Source organism: Danio aesculapii, chromosome 23 (assembly GCF_903798145.1).
Source record: "Danio aesculapii chromosome 23, fDanAes4.1, whole genome shotgun sequence".
In the NCBI taxonomy this organism is placed as follows: Eukaryota; Metazoa; Chordata; class Actinopteri; order Cypriniformes; family Danionidae; genus Danio; species Danio aesculapii.
The window spans coordinates 18,574,689-18,601,402 of NC_079457.1; the positions used below are offsets into that span (position 1 = coordinate 18,574,689).

Genomic DNA, 26,714 nt, shown 5'->3' on the forward strand with positions numbered 1-26,714 from the left:
TGTATTTCTTTCTTTTTCATTCTTTCATAAATGTGTTTTAACACATTTTAATCTGTTTTAATCATTTTTTTTTCTTGTTTCTGTTATTCTTGTTTATTTATATCACTTTGAACTACCATTGTGTATGAAATGTGCTATATAAATAAACTTGCCTTGCCTAATACAATAAAACTATATTATTTACTGTTTAAAATATGACATACTGAAAAAAATGCTTAATTTCTAAATTAAACTTGAAAAGTAAAGTTATTAAACAATATATTTTCTCAAGTAGCCAAACCAGCCAGGTGTAGCAAAATGTTATTTAGGCTTTTATTATTGCGGTACCCTATAGTATTATAGTACATGGTATATATTATAGTAGCACTGTAAAAAAAATGCTGGGTTCCACACAATCGATTTGTGTTGGCGCAACATGAAGGAATTAAATTAACTTAATAGTTTTTACGACTTTAAGTGGATTGAAAATAAAACAATTAAGTTGTCCCGACAAACAACTCAATAATTGTGTTGTTTCAGCTCATTTTAAATAAGTAGTTTGAACAAACAGCCAATGTAATTTTTTTCTGTGTATTTTGACTAGCTGACTAGTTCATGAAACACTATGATAGCGATAATGACTAGCCTATGAAAAATCATTAATTAGTAAACTGTCAAAAGATGGTTTAAAAACATCCTTCTCAGTCACACAACATATTTTTACACGTGCAAATAATATCCACCCCACAGCTTTTCAATCCACACCCTCTCTGAGAGTCGGAGGTTGCCTATGGAAAGCGGCCCGCACTCAGTCCCACAATAACACGCGTGACGTCAGCCCGTCACCGCTCCCGTTGGATGCAGCAGTAGCGGAGCGGCGAGAGACACTGAACGGTGATTGAAAGAGAAGAGAGCTGAACGGCGGTGGCGGCGGCAGCCATCTTAAAACTACCGCACTAATCCGAGATATACATCTTCTGGATATTTCTGCGACGCCGAGCCCAATCACACTGTTTCGGGCGAGAGGAGACAGAGTAACGCAGTTTTAATCTTTCCCTGTTTTTATTACGAAGACGCGATGCGGATCCGCGGGGTCAAACCTTTCGCTTCTGCAGTCGGTCTGCTTTTAGGACTATTTTACGCGGTGGAGGCAACCAAAGGTAAGATTTAAGAGCTTTTTAATTCATATATAATGACAATATGCGAATATAATATGAATAGTTCCCCACGTTTAAAATGTATCAAGCTTACGAATGTATTGTAATTTATTTTTAAGCTCATTATTGTTCCTCGGTCACTGTTTCTTAGCAGGAATCTGAAATAATGGCTTAAAATCAATAAGTGAGTAATGCGTCCAGCATATATCGCAGCCTAGGAAAAATCCATCTCCGTCTCATCCCGAAAAGATGTGATGAAATAATTGCCGTGGCCTGTCAGCTGTGAAATTTCCCTCACGGTTCCGTTTCAATTGACAGCTATTTTTTTAGTGTCAATCCTTTAACATAACAGTCTTGTGTGCCAACACCCCGTGGCCAGGACACATCACAGCGTTTTGCTTGGGAATCAAATCTGTGTGCTTGGTTTGCACTCCCGTTTTAAAGGCAGCGCGGGAGGTGTCCTGCAATAACATTACTTGGTTTTGGTTTGGATTGTTGTGTATCGAGATAAAATGAAGTGTGCAGTCCGCATTGCAGGTCCCGTGTGGAATACAGTGTGTTCTGGTTTTAAAAATTCATCTTTGAAACGGCTCACGCGCAGCTAAATATGACTGAAGGACATCGCTGCAGGTGCACGCGCAGACATTACAGCAATGTGACACACACGTATATAGAGAGAGCTCGATGTGCGAAACATTTGCCTGTGAAACGCTGCATTCCAGTAATATCTTGCTTTTCAGTTACATGGTTGTTATTCTTAAAGGTACAAAATGAATTTACTTTAACTTTAATAAGGATTTTATGAAAGAGTTTCCATTCGTCTATCTATCTATCTATCTATCTATCTATCTATCTATCTATCTATCTATCTATCTATCTATCTATCTATCTATCTATCTATTGAGATAAAAATAATAACATGTTCTCTATTTATTTTTTGTCTGAATCAAATCAGATGCAAGAGAAAAATACATTATAGTGTTTTATAATGAGAGATTCTGTCTACTGATTCATTCAAAAATCATGTAGATGTTACATTTTTGAGAGGTGAAGACAACATTGAGTTTCAAGGTGGATAGAAGTCTTTTAGTAGGCTACTTTATGATTACACTTTTGTTTAATACTTATTATCAAGGTATTTTGTTGGTAAATCAAAAACAAATAAAAACCAACCTGAACAAAGCAATAGATTTTTTCAAAGCGTGTTTCTTAAAATTTAAATGAATATGCTTATGTTCTTGTTTGTTAATGACCCACGTACAAAACAAATCCTAAATATCATCGTTCATTAATAGGGTGCTAATAATTGTCAGTCATTATGTTTTTGCCATGTGAGGCAGCTGAGAATGCATGGCTTGAGGCCACTGACATATAACGTGATTAACAAATTATATTGTGGTCTGTGGTGCAATTCAATGGTTCAGACTTGATCATGCGACCATCTTAAATGCTTTTAGATTTTACATTTTTAACGATTTTATCAGTGGTTTTCAACTGGTTGACTTTGGCCTTCAAGAGGAGACCCAACATAGTCCTCAATTATTTAAAACAAAGATATCTTTGAAATAAAATAGAGAATTCAACATCACTATACAAAATAGAGCTTTTTTACATTTCATCAACTGAGTAATAGTAAAAGTATGAAAAACTGAAGTTTATTTGCCAGACAACAGGCCAAATGTCAGTAGTATCCAACTATTCATATACCAGTGGTTCTGAATTAAAATACACTGTGTAGATTAGGCATGGGACGAGAACCGTTTTTAAGGTATACCGCGGTTTGGAAAAGTCAAGGGTTTAAAACCGCCAACATTTTCTGCTATACCGTTCCTAAGGTATGTGTACGATGTTTTATTTATGTTTTTTTTTTATTTGTTTGTGTTTTAGGACAACAGTATCTCCAGCAGAAAAGCAATCCAAAGATGTCGTCTTAAATTTTAAACAAATCTGTGTTTTTAAAACAAGAGCAGAAGTCAATGATTTATTTGAATTATTTAGCTTGACATGTTTACTGCTCCAAAATATTTTAAATGTTTCTCGAAATAAAATATATTGTGTTCAAAGGGGAAAAAAGTTACTGTTTTTTACCCAGATATTTAAAAAGAATATATTTTAGAGCAATAATCTTAATACCGTGAAATCATGATATTTTTATCTAAGGTTATCATACCGTCAGAATCATACACCGGCCCATGCCTTAAATCAGTTTAGCATTGTTCTTTGCTTTATCTAAAAGGTTTTGATGTTTAATTATTCTATGGCCAACAATAATTAAAATAGTTTTATTTCTAAATGATGCCTAAAGCACTTCTGATCATTACTATGCCAACGAATTCCTTACATATGATTGGAGTTTGCTGTTTTTTTATCACTGTCAAAATTGGCATTTCTTGATAGCGCAAATAAAGTGTTTTAGAGTAGCACTTGTCTAAAATTCACAGGCAAGCAAAGTCCTCCATTTTCTCCTTCACAGACTCTCTGAATTAACCGATTTAAATGTCCACCTCCACTGATGATTACTCTGTCTCACTCTGTTTTTATTAGCCTTGGATAACTTTATTACCCTTGATGCATTTGACAGAGTCTCTTTTTTGAGTTTGACTGGCTTTGTTGAAACACACCTGCTCGCTTCCCTGCTGTTATCAGCTGAGTGTAAACCCCACCTTGCTCTCTCTCCTGCTGCCAGGGTGCTCTAAACTCATATTCTGTGGGTATTTTTAGTTGAATTATAAAAGTCCTCAAAAGCTGTGTTTTGAAAATATGTCAAGATGTCAATTAACGCAATGCATTAATTTACCCGGTGCTCACAAAGCTCTTACAATATGGAAAGCAGATTTTATGTGAAAGATTTTTTTCACTGTTATAATGTGGATTTAGTCAGACAAGATCTTTGTGAAGTTACCAAGGGCCAGACAATTTATTGTTAAGATCACAATCTCAATTGAATGGACCAACATTCCTAGATGAGAACAGTTCAGAGCATTAAATCAGAACATTAAAATCTTCATTTGTTCTGCTGCTGATAGCAAGAGAAGTTGTCATTTATATGCATTTAAGTGACAACAATTTACTAACGATTTACTATTAATTAACAATTTACTAAAAAATAGTAACAATGTTCAAAAACTTTCACCTTAAAATCAGTTTTGAGGCCATTGCTGTTTTTATTTAATTGAATGCCAAAATGCTATTTTAACCACAAGTTATTTATGTTTTAAGTACATTGAAATGATCACAGAAGTATTGGGATAAATGTTTGTTTCTTGGATATAAAGGCTCATTGAGTAAACCCTGCAGGCACAGGACGTCAGCATGATGTTATATTGATGTTGTACCCCAACGTTGTGGGTACGTTGGATTTTGATTGGAAATGAAAATCGGGTTGACGTCAGAACCCAAGGTCAGGCCGAATCAATGTCCAACATTCAATCTAAAATCAACCAAATATCAACGTCTAATCATGTTACACCTTGATGTTGTGTGAACGTTACCACTATGACATCTATCAGACGTTGGATTTTGGTCGCTCTTCAACACAACCTAAAATCAATTATATATCAACATAATTTGACGTCGCTATTGGGCGTCAAAAAACATTGTCCTTAGACGCTGCCTAGACGTTGAATTTTGGTCACCTGACATCATGACCTAAATCTAACCTAATATTGATGTTGTGTGCCTGCTGGAAAAGTTGACAACTAAAATAGATTGAATCCCCTTTAGGAAGTAACTTGATTCTTCAACTAAATTTTTATTTAATATTAAATACTTAATAAAATGCTGATCCATCCAGCTGTCAAACAAGCCTTTATGAACGAGTCATTGAATCACTCATGATAACTCATATAACATATAATAATTCATATAAATTAAATGTTTTTAAGTAGACTCGAGAAGTTACAAGAAACTTCTTGTAAATTATGGTATTTTTTGAAGTTTATTTTCAGTTAATTCAGATGCAATATATCTCTTTTTTAGGTTATAAAGATGATTTAATTTTTACAACGTGTACTTCACACAAAAATAAATGTTTTTTCTTTTCTATTTTTTTGCAATTAATGGTTCCATTTACAACATTTAACATAAATGGAAAATTTTCATACCCTTAGATGTTTCCTTGCGGTGGAAAAACGTTTTGGGATCATTGTTATTCACTCGAAGACAAAAAAATTGTTATTTTAAGAACTTTTGATGACAGTGTTCTTTACTGGAACCAAAATAGTTCATTTATGGCATCACTGCTTTTTGGACCCCTGTTTGGACCCTTTATTTGTAAGATTGCTGTACTTCTAGATCCTTTAAACATTTCAGATGAAAGGCGATTTTGTATAAACAGCTGCTTGTTTGACTCCCATGGCCCCCAGTCAATTGTTTTATCCGTGTAAGTGAAGTCCTGTAGCAGAAAGTCTTAACTTCCAGATGGCTTGATGGATAATCTTGCAGATTCTTCCCATAGGAACCAGAAGACTTTTGAAGTGTTGGTTTTGTAGATAGGGTAGGCGTCCATTAGCAGATCTCCGTTTCGATGCAGGCTGTGGAGGGCCCATTAATTCTGAGAACAGTGGCAAGAAGAGAATACACACAGCATAGAGGATGGATAAAATAAGCTGAGCAGACTTTCTCTCAGGAGGAGGCAGTAGACTCATTGTTCCTCTTGGTGAAGCTGGGAACGCACAGGGACTGTTGTTGATGCATGCTGTTAGAACTTAATTACTTTTAGGGCTTTTTTGTAGTGTTTTGAAAGCATTTATGAATTTGTTTCTCTCATATTTGTATGAATGCATTGTTTTTTTGTCCTTCTATTTTCTCTTTCAGTTTCATGAATTGCTTTATGCATGGCTGAGAACCCAAGTGTCATATGTTGTGCTCTTTATTCATGGAATTTGTGTTCTGGGAAACAAAGGGTCTCTTGGCTGAGAGCTCAAAGCCGCGTGCTGCAATAATCACGTCACAAAGCGCCCACTGTTGGAATTATTTGACTTATGTACCAATCTAGAATTCCAAGGACTTTGTAAGTATAACAGAATAAAAAGTATTGCTCGTTGTTTTTCTTATAAATGCTAAAGTTTCAGTTTTTGTATAGCAGTGTGGCTTGAGATTCCTTCAAACAATCAGCTCTTAGTCATTGTGACAGCCGGGCAGTCAGTGGTCATTTCATTGGCCCCCTTGTGAGATGAATTGAGTCAGTGATCTGTCAAGAATAGGTCATTATGTACTCAATATAAGGTCTGTCTTTTTGGCATGGTCGACTGCTATTGTTGATCTTCCTAAAACAATATGGTGCATGTAAAGTACGCATGCTGAATGTTTTGGCTGGTTGTGTTTTTGAACATTGTTTATTGGGCTTTTCCAAATTAAACACAAATTGCAGAATAATCTAAAGATCTTTCATTCACACACATACTGCCCTATACATGCCCCAAACCTCCAACCCGTAGTGGCACAAATAAACCATGAATAAATTCAACAAGAAAACATAAAAAAGTCAGGTTCTAAGCATTCTGTCCTGTTATACCCAAGTAAGAAATGAAGCTGCCCCAGTATTTGACAAACAAATCTTGCCGTTTTTTTCAAACGAAACGCAATTTTTTCCTAATGCATATAAAATGACACTTTTTTTTAATCCACATGGAAGTAGTAGGTGGTTTAGAATCCTTCCATCTCAAAGTTATACATTTTATGGCTGTTAGTAGGGCTAGTCTCTCAGATTAATGCTTTGTTGATCAAGTAGTGTCTCTCCTAAGAGGGTAGTCTGGTTGTGTTATTGTATTGAAATAAGTTTTACTGTGCTTTTTTGATTTATTAAATTTTTTTTAGATTTTGAGAATATATTTGAATTCATTTTAGAAGTTTGGTTCACAATCACATGGTCTAATCTGAAGGCACAAGGTATTAATGCAGGATTCACATTCTTTAGTCCCAGATTAGATGTGTGTTTGGGTAGTTGACCAAGCACAAAGAATATTAAGGGGTTTTTTTTGTAAAAACTGTGAAATGGTAATTTAATTTTAACAGTTCTAATAAAGTTTAAATCCATATTATTTATTTGCATTGTTTAACTTAATTTTAATGAACCATTTCTCCAGACTTCAGTGTCACATGGTCAGAAATTATATTAACCAGTTTATTGCATCCTTGATTTGGTTATGACTGCTTGCTCTAATCGTAGTCAAACTAACTGAATAAATATATTAATATAAATACAATAGTTGTTTCACATACACTTTGGAGGTGTTAATTTTGAACTTTTAACATATCACATATGAAATTTAATATTTATTAGAAACTTTATTAGTACTGTAACTTTTTTACTGAAACTTTTATTAGTAACTGTAATAAATATTAGAAACAATAAAGAAAAATGTGCTTCTGTCTCTCTTTTTTTTATTGTGATTAGACTCTCAAGATTTATTGTGATTGGACAGACAATGAAATTGAAGATGGAGAGAAGGATGGGATTGGGAAAGTGAGTCGGAATTCAAATTTAGGATGCCCAAAGTGCAGTTCGTCAACATGTTGGCACACTTCCCATGAGGCTATCAGTGCAGACAAAGTGTTTTTTTGGCAACTGGTTAGTTGTCCCACATACCCCTCTTTGAACTTTTCAAAAACATGTGTTGTTTATTCCATAGACTAAAAGACATCAATAAACGTCACATCCTTAAACGTCAATATATAGCATGGGCTTTGATTGGTTGCATCAGCCATATGCCTTTTGAGGGTTCCTTTGCCATTGAAAGCTGCAAAAGATTCCAGATTTTCTGTCATGAGTTTACCTAAATCTAAAAACTACTACCATTATATTGCAAGAAATGAAATAAAGAGCGTCTCTAAGTGCCCTAAAACTGAGACCTTAATGTGGACCCAATTGAAACCTATTTGAACAGTAACCCTACCCATAACCTCCTTACATTTCAGGTCAACCCAGTCCACATGTTGAGTTCTCTGAAGAGAGAGCCCATCCATTCAGTGTCTGTCCGGGTTTTTGCCCCTTTGTTTAGCTTGATAAATGCGTCCCTCTGCTATTCCGCGCCTCATCACGTCAGCACCACTCCATGGGAACAGGTAACCAGAGAGTGGGTGTTACCTGTGGATTGAAGTCTGTGCGGCTTGGCCTCCGGAGACCTGAAAAGCAGCTCTGTGTTCTATGGCTACAGCTCACTTTCACTCTCACTGGGCCTTTGTGCGCTCCATACTGAGCTGTGATTGAGCCGCGTTCACACCGCCCTGCCCCCACCCCCATTTAAAACGTCTGGGCCTTGTTGTTCTGTTGCGACTGCTCTGGTGGACAAACAGATACTTCCTTGAGTACCACACTGACCCTCTGCTTTGGTCTGGCTATGAACCCTTTCTACTGGGAGATATGTTGGCCAGTTGACTCCAGAGATTTCCTTTCGCGTTTGTTTACAGGGTATTAAACCTCTATGAACAATCGATTCCCTGACCTGTTTTAACAAGCAGTGGCATTTTAAATGTGTGTGCAAACATTTAAGTGTGGCTTTAAAGTTTAGAACAACTTACACTGTAAAAAATGCACAGCAATACTTTATGTTGTCACAATGCAAATTGATTAAGTTGTTCTTGCAAATGTAAGTTGATTGTAGGGGTGTCAAAATTAATTGTTTCTTCTGTGCACTGTGATTTGCTGCACAGCCTTTTCTGTTTTTCTGTTGACCAATCATAGGCGTTAAACTTGCTTGACAGCGCTCAAAAAGCAAGCGGGATAATATTTACACTTGTTTATTTGCTTTAAATGCTCATGTTGTTCTCTCATTTTACTAAGTTTAGCTTGATACATTCAAAAAGAGTGTTTTCATTTACTGCTTGTAGTAAACAACAGAATTGTAAATTATAAATACATATAATGTATTTATAAAATATACATTTTAATACAAGAATTCTTGTGCAGTGAAGTAAAATATAAATTTCTGTATGGAAAGCATCGTCAATGCACCATCGATGGCAAGATAATCGTAACCGAAACGAACCGTGAGACCAGTTTAGGTTCACACCTCTAGTGGATTGAACAAAACAATTAAGTGCCCCTCCCCTCCCATAAAAAAAGAGTTGTTGATTCAGCTCATTTTAAATAAGTATTTTGAACAACCAGCAAAAGCTATTTGTAAAAGAGTGTAAAAAATAGGATATGTTTATGCTGTGGCTTTTTAAATAAGAACATTAACATTTTTGGCCCTGAAATAACAATTTCTCATGGTCTCGCAGTGCAAAAACAACACTGGTATGTCTCAAAACTACAAAAATACCATTTTGTGATTGGCTTTTTTCCCCTGAAGTTATCTTGTTTTGGTAGAATTAAGGTTTTAAATTAAAAACTGTTTTGTCTGCTGTATTTGTTTGCACTTTTGTAATGAGGCTCATCCGCTTGTCAAGGTTTGACGTGAGAAATAATGTGTCCGGGTCCAAGCCGCTACTCATTTGAATTGAAAAAAATATTCATTTATGACCACTTTTTATTCACACATTACAATAAATTTAGTATATAAAATCATGGTGTACACAACAGCCTCTGGACTTGCTGCATCACAGACGCCAATATTTTAACAATTTATAAAAAAAATCACTTTCTGTGATTGAATTGCGATCCTGATTTTCGAAAGTATTACAGCACTTAATAAACGTTTATTATTAGCATTATTTGAGTCTCCCCATACAGTTTGATAGAGCGTTTAGACCTAGAAGCCACTTCGCGTGATGTCACACTTAACAAGCGGATATTGTTTATTGGTTTCTTAATATAAAATGTTATCAGTATCAGTTAAAAAAAAAATCCAAATTGGTTATTCCTTAGTTCTTAGTCATTTTTTGCAGATCTGTGTGAATAGGGGTCATTTTGGTAGTGTTGTTGTCTGTATGTGGAAATTGGTGTAAAAAACTTTAAACAAATGTTTCTATTGTTGTCCCATCGCAGCAATATGATCATTTATGAGTTGTTGTTAAAGGGAGCATTATGATAGATGAGGTAAATTGGTGTATCTGGCAATTATCTGTATTGAGCGTGAGGAAATTTTGTAAAATGTTTAGTAGTTAGGAAAAAGTACATATTTGAACAGATTTTCTTATTTTCTGCATCCATATCTAGACTAAAGTGATTACAAGTGCTGTAAAAAATAATGTTACAACTAGCGCTGCAAGTTATTTGAAAAATCTGACATTGTGATATTTTGGTTTGCTGCGATATGAATATAATTTCACCAGATAATCTGAATAGCTATATTTAGATATATTTCATTAATTTAGACAGACTAGGAAGATCATCATAAAATAAAATTAATCGCTAGCAAATATAAATATGACAGAGCAAAAGTAAAAGTTAAATAACAGTGCTTTATGGCTTTCTAGAGAATCTAACAGTATTCAAGTAGAAACTGAACAATCAAGCATAAAATAACATGGGTCCTGTAATTTTTAAAAATAATATTTAATATTATCTTTAATTATATTTTTATATCTTTAATAATATATCTTATTAATTATTGATCTTTAAAGCTTTATTAAATAACCTAATCCTGAGATTTGACTATTGCAGATATACACATTGCGATATCAAAGCTCAAATGATATATTGTTCAGCCCTAGTTACAACGATTTCAAATATAGCCAGCATTGGTGAAAAATACTGCATTCAAAAGCAGAGACATAAGGTTTTCTATTGTTATTTTAAAGTCTTTTCCAACATGTAGTAATTAACATGGAGTTTTGCATTGAAATGTTAGGCTTCTTCCATCATGATTTGTATATTCATGTTGAAGAAAGCTGTCTCCGTAGTTCTGGAGGTGTCAAATCATTTGCTTAGCGATTTGCATCGTAGCAGGCCATTGTATTGAGATCTTGGGATGGCCCATTGTCCTGCGTTATTCACATGAGAATAGGCTCTGCTCAGCAAAGACGTCAAACCACAGCAATGAATTCTGCATGATGCTTCAAAAAGAAGCTGTTATAAATCTCTTTCAGAAATGGCCTCAAACCCATCAAGTGTGAAGGCAAATGCATTTCAGCCGCGGTGTGGATCAGTAGTTATCTTACACTAGCACCACTAGACCTTAAATTGTAAAGCAGCTGTGTGCTCGGTGAGAACTCACAGCTCCCTCGCACTCAAGGTGAGAACGGAGGCGTCTGTGCTGTTAATTGACAAAGGCTGTGGTGAATCGCACATTGGCTGTGAACGCTGGCACCAAAAGGTTTCTGAGTCACATTGACCGGAAAAAGCCACCTATTGGTGAACCATTTATAGGGGACTTAGGGGCCATTTACACTTTATTTACAGGCAAAAGCTTTGCATGTGCTTTGCCTGTTTTGTTTACATGACAATAGCGTTTCTGTTACTGTAAAATGCATAAATCTGAAAACCGCTGTAACGCATCTTGCACACATGGCAAATTCTACATACACACCAGCAATGAGGCACCAAACTACAGGGTGGGCCATTTATATGGATACACATTAATAAAAAGGAAATGGTTGGTGATATTTACGTCCTGTTTGTGGCACATTAGTATATGTAAGGGGGCTTGTAAATAACTCATGAAAGAATAAAGTTACCTTAAAACCAAGCACACCATTGTTTTTTCGGTGTTGAACTGACCCTTGTACTTGAAACAGTCCAAAGTATATCTTTCCCAAAAATACAATGTTTTACCAACATTTTTAGCTCATTTTCTTCAAAAATCAATTCAACCAGAATATGCTCAGATCTTTGTAGATTCTTATGTTTGTTGGTGCATCCACATACACACATAATAATGTTTTATGGCACAGCCATTGTAAATCTCTAATTTCTAGTAAATAACCCAAAATGGCTACTGTTGCAGGAAACATGCTGATTGGAGGATCATGAATGTGAGAGGATTCTAGATCAAGTAGATTAGATTAGATTAGATTCAACTTTATTGTCATTACACATGTATAGGTACAAGGCAACTAAATGCAGTTTCGGTCTAACCAGCAGTGGCAATAGCAGCAAGTGCAGGATACAGGTATAAGTTATAAGTACAGTTATAGAAAAACTATGGTATATTTACAGATGGATGTGCTATGAACATTATATACAGGTTGCTATGAACAGAGATTTACAATAAATGAATATAGGACAGGATGCTATTAATAATCAGAAGTGTGCAGATAGATAAACATAATTACAAATGTCCATGTGCAGTGGGTATGTACAGTTCAAATAAGTGAATCAGTGCAATAAATATGTGCAAATTTTTAAATGTGCAATTGTTAAATGATGAGGAGTGCAGTGATTGTGAGGGGTATAAGTTAGAGGAGTGTGGGGGGGTGTGTTCGGGGGGCAAAAGAGTCAGTGAGAGGCAGAGTTCAAAAGGGAGACAGCTCTGGGGAAAAAGCTGTTCTCAGTCTCAGTCTGCTGGTTTTTGTCCGGGGAAGCCTGAAGCGCCTGCCGGAAGGCAGGAGTGAAAACAGTCTGTGAGCAGGGTGAGAGGTGTCCTTAAGAATACTGCGTGCTCTGCGCAGACAGTGTTTCTTCTGGATGTCCTCTATGGCTGGCAGTGTAGTCAGTAGAAACCAAAGGAAGGATTTTTATTCATGTTTTCTGGGTTTGTTCAAAGTTTATACACAGAAACCATGGGAAGAGTATGATTTTCATGATATGTTATTTTAAATGTGGTGCGCGCATGCTTGAAACTTATGTCTAAGCATTCTGTAATGTCTGTGACATTAGGTAACTGGTCTTTTTTGAATGGTGTTTGGCTCATATGTGGTTTTGCTGGCCAGCTGCTTTATACATGAGTGTTCAGGCAGTTCTGTCTTCACAGGGATTCTGGCAGATGGATGAACAAGCATAGCTGACATTATAACCTTTAGCCTCCCCTCATCAATCAAATCATAATGCAGGAAACCCACATTCACGCTCGACTATTGTTTCAGAGGTCTGCCAGTTTAATTCAGACCTCCAAGAATATCACTCGGCCTCTCTCCCCATTTTAAGACGCCCATTCACCAGCATGTCCCCAACCCCCCCATGTCAAATAATAGTGAAAATTAGGCTGAACAATGTATGTTGCAGAATTGCTTTATGCTCCACTGCAGTAGAAACAATTTTGCATGGGTTACTGAGCCAACAGCGAATTAATTGCTTCCGTTTGCCATTATTGGAGACTTTTGTTAGCCCTGTGGAGTAATGTACTAGTGGATAATTACAGGAAAAGAACTTGTTGATTTCCTTTAGTGCCGCCACCCAACAAGTGGTAATCTCAAATCTGCCACAACATCTATATAATTAGATTTAATTTAAAACCGGCAGCTGCAGAGATTATTGATGGTTTGTGTTAAGTTATATGGAAGTAAACATATATTTAAAGCATTGCTACTGTTTGTAATGTCTATTTTATGTTTATTGTTAGTAATGGAATGGAATGTCTTTGAATTTGTCTTGACATAACATTTCAGGAATTTCTTTAAACACTTATTTTTTATGAAATGCTATTTTTTATGTACATTACCATATAAAAAATTGGTATGATGTATGATTTTGATAATAAGTATGACATATATGATTTATAACATTTTTAGGATTTCTAACATTTTATAAACGTATTTATAACGTTTTTTGGAAGAACCCTTTTAGTAATAAATTGTAATAAATAGTACTAAATACTATTACAGTTTTGTTTTTTGTTTGTTTTTTATATACATTTAAATAGTATTTATTGCTACAATGCAGACTTTCGGTTTCATTACTCCAGGCTCTATTGACCTTATTCTTCAATGCAGAAGTGTGCTCATTCTTGCGTATGTTTTAGAACTTCTGATTCAGTTGCCAATGGGAGAAATGACTAAGAATATTAAACCGCAGAAAACGGTTAAACTACTTGCTCTATAAACAGTATTTGCATGACTTACAGACAAAAAGAATAATAAGAAAATATCAGTTTGCAACATCAAGAAGTACAACGAATTGTTTTTAACGTCTAAAAATGAATGAAAGTGAACAAGACCGGAAATCTCAAGCCAAAAAGATTCAAATGGCTGCGCCTGCTCGTACGCAAAGAATAAGGTGAATAATATGATTGTTCAGAAACTAGAGCTGGGTATCGTTTGGGGTTATTTCGATACAGGTGCTAAATCAAAACTTTAAAAAGGTACCGGGGCCAAAATGGTGCCTAAACCGATACTTTTGAGCCACAAAATTATGGTTGATGACTCTAGAAAAATGTTTTATTTGACAAAATCTTTGTAAGTTACTTAATAAGTTTAATAGAAGAATATAATTAAAGTTTAAAGTAAACATCAATTCATATTTTTGTATATTTGAATTATATTAATATATTTCCTTTGATCATTTGTTGGTTAGCATGAATTTAAGATTTGCATTATGAAATTACATTAGCTTACTACTAACCTGTGGAAAGGCTGTCATCAAAATACTGAACTCCTTTTTTCTAGGGTTGGGGCTTGTGACTATGTTTACATGGACATCAGTAATCTAATGATTTGCCTTAATCTGAATAAGACAACAATATGATCAAGGTGTTTACATGAGTTGCTTTTTGAATGTTCCTTTCATGATCCTGTCATACATGTTATAGTAAGTGGTGGTTCTAGACAAGAGAAACTGGGGGGTAAAATGTTATATATAACTAGTAAACTGATGCACTGACTGTCACCATGGGGAAGATAAAAAAATTCGATATTAGAAATTAGTTAGTTAAACTATTGTGTTTAAAAATGTGTTGTAAATAATGTGTTGAAGGCGGAAATCAAAAATGAATGAAGGCAAAACTAAACGAGTTGAATATGACTTACATGAGCGTGACTGATAACTGCATTTGATGAATGTGTTACATCTGATCTTTGGCACTTGCTGACTGTTTGTAAGTTGAATACTGCATTTCCTAAAGTAAAATTATGTACACTAGATTTCTGATTAATAATAGTCTCTGCATAGCCGAGGAGTTCCTATATTAAAAGTGTTAAAATCGCCATTACCTGTGTCAATATGGGCGTCAACCTCTGACGAATGCGAGGAACTAGGCTAATGCGCGCAGCACCGTCACTGACAGAGAGAGCAAGTGCGCGTGGGAGCGTGTACCCGAGAGAAAACTAGAGCGCGCAGAGAGAGGCCTCGGTCATATCTCCGACGTCTGCCACCGATGGTTGATCTCGCTTCTCCATGGCGTTTTGACACAAAAATATGCGTACAAATGTAGGGGGGCCAGGGGGGAGGCAAGCTTGTTGACACGTGACTGGTGGAAGAGTGCTTTTTAATGGAATTTGATACCGCACATTAAATGGAAAGAAAAAACCTCCGAAAATAAAAATTGTGCACAAAAACGTTAACTCGCACTATGTAGTATACTTTGGGCTTAAGTTATCAGACCGTTCTCACAGCCGTCTTGCAGTAAACTTTTGACTCGCCATATGCGACACTCCACAGTTCTTAGTAAAGTCGGTGACCTTGTAAGTGAATGAAACGGGAGCATCTCATTATGGGATTAGGTGTCAGTGGGTTTACATGATGGCTAACAGGATTGCATGCCGGGCATAGCACAATACAGCCTGACCTGGACCCCCCATCTGCGCCAAACCCATGCATGCTCTCTGGCCTAAGTCCTTGAAATAATATTTTTCATTGATCAGATAACATAGCGATAGCAGCACATGCTCTGTGTCCTAGACGGTCACGGTGATGCAATCTAATTGTGCTGGATAAAGCATGGAAAAGACTGTGACTAGACGATTCTCTGCTTGCCAACTCCAATATGTAGCTTGGAATGTGTGTGGATATAAAGCCGCCGGCTTGTTCCGGATGCCTCTGCTTCACTCAGACTGTCATGTTTTTTTTTTAGCTCTTCAGACCCACAATACAGCCATTTTGAACACTACGATTAAAAAAAAATATTTTAATTAGTGCATAATATATAAATTATAGAACAATATTGACAATATGTATGATTAGAAAACAGTTTTATTAAACCGTTATTATGATTAACTTAACAGTGTGGTGGCCTGATGTATTTAGGATGAGAAAATAATGTTCAAATAATGTTCAAAAAAATAAATGCAACCTACAAAGAATGAAAAAAAAATAAACTAAATCAACCAAATTTAAATATATTCACAACTTAGTCTATTACAAATTAATGAAGTTAATATTTTTCTTTAATTTTTGCACCAGGATCTAAAATTCAGGGTGTCCGCTGGGTCTTAAAAAGTCTTGAAACATCTTTAAATTTCAAAAACAAACTTTTAGGCACTTAAAAGTCTTTAATTCACTGAAATCTTGTGTTTTTGTTCTTAAATCATTTTAAACAGGCTTTATTTTTGCTTTGTCCAAGTAGAGCTCCTCAGTCAAGCCGACTTCTATCCAATGACCTACATCTCAATAAAACCTCATTTTTATATTTACGTTTTTTATTGCAAAAAGATTCAATTTATAACAGCTGTTAGACATTTTTACAGCAAATTACCCTAATTAAACTCTCTAATCAGGGAAAAACAACTAAAAACAATCACACATGATAATACTGGGCCATTAGAAAAAAAAAACAGTCTTTAACCCTGTATAAGTCTAAAATTTTATTCTTAATGGTCCTAAAGGGTCTTTAAAAGTCTTACATTTGACTTGAAACCTGCAGAAACCCTGGAAATTATTTTATTAGAATAGTTCCCGTTTTGGCATTGATACTGGCTTATTTAATGTAAATACTTTTTATTGATCCCATTAAAACTATTAATTTTAAAGCATAATAAGTGTTTTGGGTTACACTTATGGGACACATAGTTAAAATCAGTTAATAAATTTAATAACATGAAAAAACAAGAAACAATACATTTATTAAAGTATTTTCATCAACTAACATTAATAAACATGAATCAATAGAGTTGTTCATTGTTAGTTCATGTTAACTCGCAGTGCATTAAGCTAGGGAGAAAGTACATCCAGGACAGTTGTTTTTGCTGAATAAACAGTGGTGTGACAGACTAGCACATTCCTATGAATGTTAGTGTATGTTGGCTATTTGTATGCGAACGGTCAAGACATTTCAATGTTTCGGGATAAGCCTGTGTTATTCAGCAGTTGTTGTCTGGGAATAACATACCTTGGAAAGTTGTGACTGACCAATCAGAATTGAGTATTTTAGATAGCTGTCTAATAACTAATGATAGCAAGCACAGCATTTGATATTAATAATGCATTAGTAAATGTTACTGTAATTAATAAATGTGTCCTAGCAGAGTTTATTGTTTGTTAGTGTATTGTAAAGTGTTACCATGTTTTCTGATAAATCTGTACTCATTTGTGCTGGTCACTGCACAAAAAGCATGCAAAGGGATTGCTCTATTCTGAATTTCTTCAGTTTTAGTCTGAGATCTGATAATCTTGAAAGAAGCTTCAAGCTCCAGGCCAACTGTGTTTCCTCACTCGGCTGCATCATTATCCACTAATTTGTGCCTGCTAGCGTACAAAAGATTTGATTACGGCTAAATGGCTTAATTTGTGGATATTATCCAAATGACTGTAATCTGGAGAATGGATGGTGACAAACGGCTTGTCAAATACGAATATTGTCTGCAGTTGTAAAGGTGCTCTTGCTTTAATGATAATGTTCCGTTGACTGTTGAAGGTGAAGGGGGGTATTTTTTTGCGCTGCAGTTCTGTTGTCTAATGAAAATGTTAAATAATAAATATGCAGTATTAAACAGTGTGTATTTTTGTTGAATGTTAAAGCCATCATGACGTTGAAATCATTACTACTGAATGATAATAAGGTTATTATAAACATCATATATAATGTTATTGCTTTTATTATTGTTATCAAAGTTATTTGTTGTTTTTTTATATTGGTATTTATATATCATGTTAACAATACATGTTTATACAATGTTAATGTTAGTTTATTTTATTATTATGATTATTATTAGAAGTAGTAGTAGCATTATTAGTAGTAGTATAATAATTAGGGCTGCACAATATATCGTTTCAGCATCGATATTGAAATGTGATCATTCACAATAGTCAAATCTCAGCATATGCAGTGTTGAAATTGTTTCGTTTGAAACTTCACTAATGATTAATTTTATTGTATTAATTAATTTTATTGAAATAATTAAATTTATTGGATTAATTATATAACAAAGAGTAATATTTAGCATTTAATAATTCAATTACTGTTTACCTGAATACTGTTAAACTCCTTGGAAAACAATAAAACACTGTGTATTTAATTTATGTCTTTTATCTATGTTTGCAGATAATAATAAAGTTATAATTTATGTGTTCTAACATTATAAAATCTTTCCAAATAACAATGTTCAAGTTGTCTGGTGAAATTGTTTTCATAATGCAATATAAATCGCATGATAATAAAATATCACAATGTTAGATTCTTCCGATATTGTGCAGCCATAATAATAATAATAATAATAATAATAATATAATAATAATAATAATAATAATAATAATAATAATAATAATAATAATAATAATAATAATAATAATAAATGTGACTTTAATATCCAAAAATTAAATTTAATCAACGGTAATAGTAAACAAACTTATGATGATTATATTATATTATATTATATTATATTATATTATATTATATTATATTATATTATATTATATTATATTATATTATATTATATTATATTATATTATATTATATTATATTATACTATTCTTGAGCTCTTTCCTTTCTGTTCCACTCTCCTACGGACTTCAAAAAAACATATTACTGTCCTTTAATCATGCTGCAGATGAATCCGTCTGAATGAAAGTGATTGAACTGTGATCTCTCTGTGCATATTTACTCCACTGTGCTCAAGTATCAGTGCCGCTCTAATGCACCAGTTATGTAACATTGATTTACATGGCTTTCATCTATAAAATGCCATGCTGTAACAACCTCTTCAGACATCGATAAAAGTGCGTTTCTATCTATAGCAGTCTCTAGCCTGTAACCACATTTCGACTGTACTTTCTGTCATTATGAAATCATATTTTTAGTGTGCTGTCATCATTTGTGGGTTTTTTTATTAAACAATTCTCTCATTGAGATGAGATTTTCATTGCCATGGTTACATTGTATTAGCAGTGTGCTATTGGTTTAACAGTACAGATTAAAATGACAGCAATTTATACAGTTTCCTAAATGTTAAGTTCACTGTCGAGTTATTCAAGTTATTTGTAAGAGAAGTAAAAGAGCAGTTTTGAATAATATTTTGTGTCACAATATAAAATAACTTAAGTGAGGTATTTGAAGATCAGACTTGGTTCAAGTGACTCATTTCCGATTGTTTTTCTCCCATGTGGCACAGATCGTATATGGCCAATGTATGTCTAAGCAGGAAAAAAATCACATTGATTCCGATTTACTCAAATCAGATTCAGGCCTTCTTCATGTGTGGTAATTTATCCGATATGAATCAGATCCGTGCCCTCGTGTCTGCAGTGTAAGCAGGTAGATCGGATTTTTACATGTCAGTGTGAGTCGTGCGTCATTAAAAACCATAGCGAATGATGTCAAGCCTGACGCTTTCATTTCAGAACAGACTTCAGCACCCGAGTCCCAAACCTTAAATCTCATACACGAGGACTAAAAAAGCTTTTATATTGTCATGTAGCACAAGTATTTAATGTTAACGAGAGAGAGAGAGAGAGAGAGAGAGAGAGAGAGAGAGCGCAATATCCACCATGTAACCAATATAAACTAATATAAAACTGTTGCATATATCAGGTGCATAAATCATGCTATGGACATGACAATAAAATGCCTACTGATTTAAACAAGCCTAGATTAAAAGAAGATGGCCAAATGAGAACTTTTCTGTCAAACTATAGTAGAACAGCTTGTCAAAAAGAATTTAAAAAATGAAACCCTGCAAACAGATTAAATGCATGAATTGAGAAAAGAGCGCTCTTTTATTATCAGCTGTCACTCAACACCCATTAAGATCTGCATTGTAAATGCGGCCTTAGAGAACACTTTCAGGTTATTTGTGGTAATCTGGAGCCTGGTGGTAATTTTCTGTGAAAGCTGTCAATATATGCAAATTACATATATGATATATATGATCAGTTCATATTTGATATATATTCATATATTGCAAAAAACGGGGTGGCATGGTGGCTCAGTGGTTAGCACTGTCGCCTCACAGCAAGAAGGGTGCTGGTTCGAGTCCTGGCTGTGTGGAGTTTGTATGTTTTCCCTGTTTTGTGTGTGTTTTCTCCGGGTGCTCCCGTTTCTCCCACCGTCCAAAAACATGCAGTATAGGTGAATTGGGTAAACAAAATTGGCCGTAGTGTATGAGTGTGTGTGTGTTTGTGAATGAGAGTATATGGGTGTTTCCTGGTATTGGGTTTTGACTGGAAGGGCATCCGCTGCGTAAAAAAATGCTGGAATAGTTGGTGGTTCATTCCGCTGTGGCAACCCCTGATAAATAATGGACTAAGCCGAAGGAAATTGAATGAATATTGCAAAAATGGTAGTATTCAGTCATTACAAATATGTACATATGTTCAACTAAATTAGCTATAATTTCATGCATGAGTTCAGATGTGGCTATATATGAACACACTTTAAAAAGAATATATAATTATAACTAAAATATTTTAACATAAATTTATTGTATGTTCGCATTTGTAATTCCAATGACTGAAAAAAATGTAAATGGTCATTTTTGCATATACTGTATACACATTCTATGTGCAATCCATACATGAACTCGTATGCCATATATGTCATTTAATTTACATATAGTGCCATATATAAAATTTCTATAAGGGTCATGAACTGTTTATTTAAATAATATTTTTCTGTTGTCTTAGGTCTACTTATGACGTTTGCATGGTTTTTACTTTCAAAAACATCAAAATCAATAAGTAATACGTTTTTTTTTCTAGCCTAGTTTTGAAGCCGGCTAAGAGAACGTGCAGATTTTCTGCACAGTCTGCTCTGATGACGTGAAAGTAAACACCCACTGCTATGATTGGATAACATTTCTACATAATTAACTAGTGTTTGACTCCCCCATCAGTTCATCTGGGGAACTGAAGGTGTCTTTGTGTTGAACTTGACAGAACACTTGTGTGAATTCTTTACAATGGTTTACTTTCATTTATGAATTTTACCGATGTGAAAAATCCCATGACATCAGTTTTAATCTAGGACCAAGATTTTAGCATTTTGTTTTTTGACTGTGATAGGGTTGTCGTAAGTATCGACTTCGGTACCAAGTGTTACTGAAATGTAAAAACTTTTCCCACCAACATTGGGTGCATAGTTAGACACCAATAATTGGCCATTGTGGTTACGTGCTCAACAGAAATGACTGTTATTGGACGTGTTTAAGTAAGCATTCAAATGTTAGCAGGAAATAGATGTTTTTAAAATTTCAGTACAGATTGGTACCAAACACAAACTGTTTGAGAACCCAAGATAAGGCTATGACGTCAAGTAGTGGTGCACAATTAATCATAAAAAAGTTATTTTTATGTGCATTTTATCAGATATTGTCATAAATCTCCAGCATGTGCTTTCAGATTGAACAGGATTTACTACACAGAGTCATAGTTCACTGACAAGCTATGGAAAAATCGCCATCGTTTTAATTGGCGCAATTTTGGAATCAAAGAAATTTACTCTTGTTTTCATAGCGTCTCTCTTATCTACAGCTCTGTGTTGCTGCTACATCTGAAAGCATGTGAAAATACCACATTTTTAATAACATGTATTTACTCCAAACCCACTTCCTAACTTCAGTTTGAGTGTCTGAAATAAATCTTTCTGTGAGAGGATTCTCTAGCTGTGATTATTAGTCACATTGAATCAATAAAAGCAGCTTAATCTTCTGTTTGATATCATCTGTGTTTGTCGTGTATTTACAGTTTCTGCAGGGTTGTATTAGGCAGCTGCTACATGTTTTGATGATGTTTCCAGTGAGGGGCTAGGGATGTCCAGTGAGGGGCTAGGGATGTCCAGTGAGGGACTAGTGATGCCTAGTGAGGGACTAGTGATGCCCAGTGAGGGACTAGTGAGGTCTAGTGAGGGACTAGTGATGCCCAGTGAGGGACTAGTGATGTCCAGTGAGGGGCTAGTGACGTCCAGTGAGGGGCTAGTGACGTCCAGTGAGGGGCTAGTGACGTCCAGTGAGGGGCTAGTGACGTCCAGTGAGAGACCAGTGATATTCTACACATCTTACTGTTTTTTGACAGCTGCAACCTTCGGAAATTTTAGTAATAATCTTTCTTGGTGCTGCAGTTGTTGCTGTGGTTCTCAGTTTCGGCCCCCCCCCCCCCCTGTTTTTTACAAAGCGGAAATTCAAACCATTTCCCTGATGATGTTTGATGGTTGCCAAATTAGTGAAATAAATGACCAAAATACCGAATAATACCTGCCATGAGTATAACGGCATTCACCATCGGTAGGCGGTATAATCACTCTCGCAGGAGAATACTGCTTTTACAATCCAAAATAAACATAAATAGCTCCACCCCTTCCGCTACATAAGCAAACTGGTCGTTGAGTGCGTGTAGTGTCCATCATTCCACACTTTATTTACCGGTTGAATAAGTGCATCATCCAGGTAATTAAAGTGTACTTATTATTTTTAGAGTTTTCAGAGTGAACGCACTACTTGCACTGTTTATACTACAAAATGGCGTAGAATAGTGCATTAGTATGCGATTTGGGATGCACCTAATGTCTTCCTTACTTAACACACCTGATTCAGATAATTAGCTTGTTAATTGAGAAATCCATGATGATCCACAAACATTTCTTGTTCACTTCATACATGTCAACCCTCCCGTATTTTCCAGGAATTTCCTGTATTTTACCATTCTATCCTGCTATCATCCTGTCATGAATTATTTTCCCATGTTTTCTGGTATCAGTTTATCATATGAAACGTGTTCGTCAGTCAGCGCTTATACATGCATTTGATTCAGAGGTTGTATATGAAGGGCGATGATCGACGAACAGCTTTAATAGAAAGAAAGTGAATGCAGACATTTTATATTAATTTCAATGTGGCTTCAAGATTAAAAATATGGGAGAAATATGGGGAAATACTTAATAATAGGATGATAGCGGGATAGAATTTTAACATATGGGAGAATCTTGGCAAAAACGGGAGGGTTAAAATGTATGAAGTGAACAAGAAGTGTTTGTAGAAAAACGAGGGAATGCAAAACATCTTTGCGAGGGTGCGCAAAAACATAAACATTTTCCTGTCACTGTTTTTTTTTTCTTCCATTCATTCTTTTTTCCCCTCTCACCCAATTTTTTTTTGCACCCAATTTTTCCCCACCATCACGTCCCTTCCGGGTCTCCATAATGTCCACACATACACGGGTATTTTTATAAATCAGATTTTCCTCGCTTTCATTTAAAAATCATTTTTCACATAAAAATGCAGAAACACAATATGATGCATGTTAAGGACATGCCGAACCAACAGGCGGTGATAATGACAATTTTACGCTGGGTTCACATGTGAAATCAAGCATTTGCATAGAAATCAATGCAAACTTGTAAACAGAGGCAGATTCCACCAGATAACACCATGAAATGTGCAGAATTTTGCCTCATTTGAGTTTTCTACGTTTGGTGTGAACCCAGCCATGTTGGCCAATCAGAAAGGAAAAAACAGAGCGCACGCTGACGTTATGAGGTGTAAACTCCAGTTGATGTGTCCACATGACCAAAAGCGCATAGAAAAATAGTGTGGTTTTAAAATTCCCGTGTTCGTGTGGACAAAGTTGAGCTTTTTTGTTGAAGCGTCTTGGTTATTATGTAAAACACTGCTCTACTAGTATGGTATAGCCAGAGCTAAATTGCCTACAATTTTGATTGATAAAGACTTTATTATTTCCCCCCAAAAATCAAGTGTTTCTAATTTGATCTCCACTGTATGTGCTGAATAGATGTAAAAACAGCCCAACTGGCCGCCTGCCGTCCTAGTTGTGCCAGAGCTGCAGGGCACTCAGAGATTATAAACCCACCACATCAGAGCTCCTTCAGTAATCAGATTCATTCTCCGGCAGCCTGCTAACCAGCCCGTCCTCTATGATACCCGCTCGTTTAGTTTACAATGACGCACACCAGACATTGGCGTGGGCTTTTCAAACATAAGCTGTTTTTAATGGTTCATTAAAGGCTTCCAGGAAGTTGAAAGAAGATCGTAATTGCAGTTTGATTGGTAAATGTGTTTTTGGTAAGAGCAGGAGTGATATGTGTGCCATATGTTTTATGAAGTGTGTGTGTGTGGGAGTGTCGCCAGTGTTTAGCAGGTGTTTGGCTGCTGTCTTTAGTGGTTTTCTCTAGCTGGGATCTCTGCCACGGCTGACTGCGCTCCAAGAGGTCTCGAGGACCCTTATTGAGATGTACCAAAACATTTGCAAATAAAGACTCATTCATTAAATTGTCTGCTTGTCAAAAGAGTATCTTTATAATCGGTGTCTGTGAACAGGTTGTTAGCAGGGAGATGTAAACATGTGATGATTAACGATGTTAATAATCAGTATGTTTGTTCTGTGGCCGAATGGTTTGTGAGTACAAATAGTTTTTGGTTGAGGTAAACCTAGCTTAACCTCAAGTGTTTCACATCTCGGCTATGCAAAATATGCTTAAATGCTGCAGTGCTTTGATTTACTTTTTATAACTTAGCAGGGCTTTCTTAGGTATTTTCTAAGCAGTCGTACTGAAGGACCACAGTCATATCTAGAGACCAGAATAAGTTAACATCTATCCAGTTTGTGAATGTTATGGGCAAAAAACTGCAATGAATCATTTTGTGCTTTTTGTTTGCCAGCAGTCAGATTACAGTTTTTTTCGCTGACATTTTAGAAGGGCCAGAACAACAGGCTTTTTCTCCGCTGAGTGAATTAAATTGATGGACTGTACATATTTATTAAAAAAAAGATTTTTTTTGTCATTTTATTTACATTTGGGTGTTTTCATTTAGCATTCCTTATGCATTTAAAATGTTATGTTATTATGTGGTACCAGACAGAAGTTTAGTATCTGCAAGAGGTTGCTTTTAAAAGAACTCTTTTTTCAAGGCTATTTTACCAAACATGAATTAAAAACTGTTATACTTACTCCCAGGGCCATTTGTATTGAAGTTAATATTTTGCCACACCATATTGGTGTTTCGTAACATCTAGTTTTTTATGAGGTGAGTTGTTAGCCCAACACTCAACCCCCCAATCTGGAGGACCAGTACATACACACAGTGTCACTGTGGACAATTTAGCTTACCCAATTCACCTATAGTGCATGTCTCTGGACTGTGGGGGAAACCGGAGCACTTAATGGAAACTTACGCCAACATGGGGAGAACATGCAAACTCCACATAAAATTGCCATATGACTTAGCTGGGGCTCGAACTAGCTCCCTTTTTTCTGGTTGACAGCGCTACTCACTGTGCCACTATGGTGCTCATAAAAACTGTTATACTGTAAAATATTATTAGTGTTAAAAATCAGAACTGTTTTTAGTAGCCAACATTACTCCATTACTTACTATTTTTCTTTATTGATTGTTATATTAACTGTACTAAGTAATGTGCATGTTTTTTATCAGAAATATTTTGATTGTTAGAAATATTGATGGATATTTATCAGTGTGGGATTGTTTAGTCTTCACTTAGTAACAAACCCGATTATATTTTATGTTTAGGCAGAAGCTTTAATACAAGGTAGACATTTAATCTTCTGGCAATTGAACCCACAGCATTACTATATCTATTCTCAAATATCTGACCTGCAGTGAACAAATATGCTTTTCTCAGAATTCTTTTTGTTTATAATAAGTTGTAAAATGTAAATAATAATGGGTTCATACATGTCAGGTTTGGTGTGGTACAGTTGCTCTCTTAGTGCAATTCATTTGAGTAGTTTAAATTTCAAATGAACTCGGGTGCAGTTTAATGCAAAATGGTGCAACAATATTAATATAATAAACCTAAAACCACGCCAAAGACCAGAAATTTGGCCACTATATGAGCACATTTGTCCCATTTTTGACAGTATGCCATCATAAATTGTGAAAATAACCGATAAAAGAAGGCTTTAAGACAATTTTATTTTTACTTAGTCAGAATTTACAAATTCTGACTGAGGAAATGAGCTGACCAGTTTGTTATTTCCTAGGATAAACTATAATCTCATTTCTAAAACTGCAATAACTTACAGTTTAAACGCACATTTGTAAATAAACACAGTATGGTAAGCACTTTGACAAAATTGTAGGAAATATTTTTGTTGCATAAAAAAGTGTGGTTATGATCACCATTCGACAAGCTAATGCAGCAAAGATTAGTGTGTAAAATGTCCCTAAAATGCAGTATTTGAACATCATAATTTAATAGAAATTGAGACAAATAACTGCAAAAAGCTATACTTTTTGGGAAAAAAAGCACCACCCTTTTCAATAGACTGGCTACAGGCCTTTAAGTTAACACTCCCCTTTAAGTGTTAACAAACACATGCAGTTTCTAACAAATCACACTAAAGTAAGGTAAACAATATACGTCATCGACTTGCTCTCATTATTAGTAGCATTATGTCCCAGTTTGCCCTTTAAACATGT

At 35.3% G+C, this 26,714-nt stretch overlaps 1 protein-coding gene across 4 annotated transcripts in view; it reads left to right on the plus strand.

Annotated features, from left to right (window-relative positions):
• Window positions 1–821: 821 nt before the first annotated feature.
• LOC130217191 (calsyntenin-1) overlaps window positions 822–26,714 on the plus strand; it is a 74,049-nt gene continuing 48,156 nt past the window's right edge. For all 4 annotated transcript variants that reach the window (XM_056449248.1, XM_056449251.1, XM_056449250.1 and 1 more), the window contains exon 1: window positions 822–1,139. In XM_056449248.1, the coding sequence (XP_056305223.1) occupies window positions 1,058–1,139 (82 nt within the window). In that variant the 5' untranslated portion in view covers window positions 822–1,057. The remainder of the gene's footprint in view (window positions 1,140–26,714) is intronic.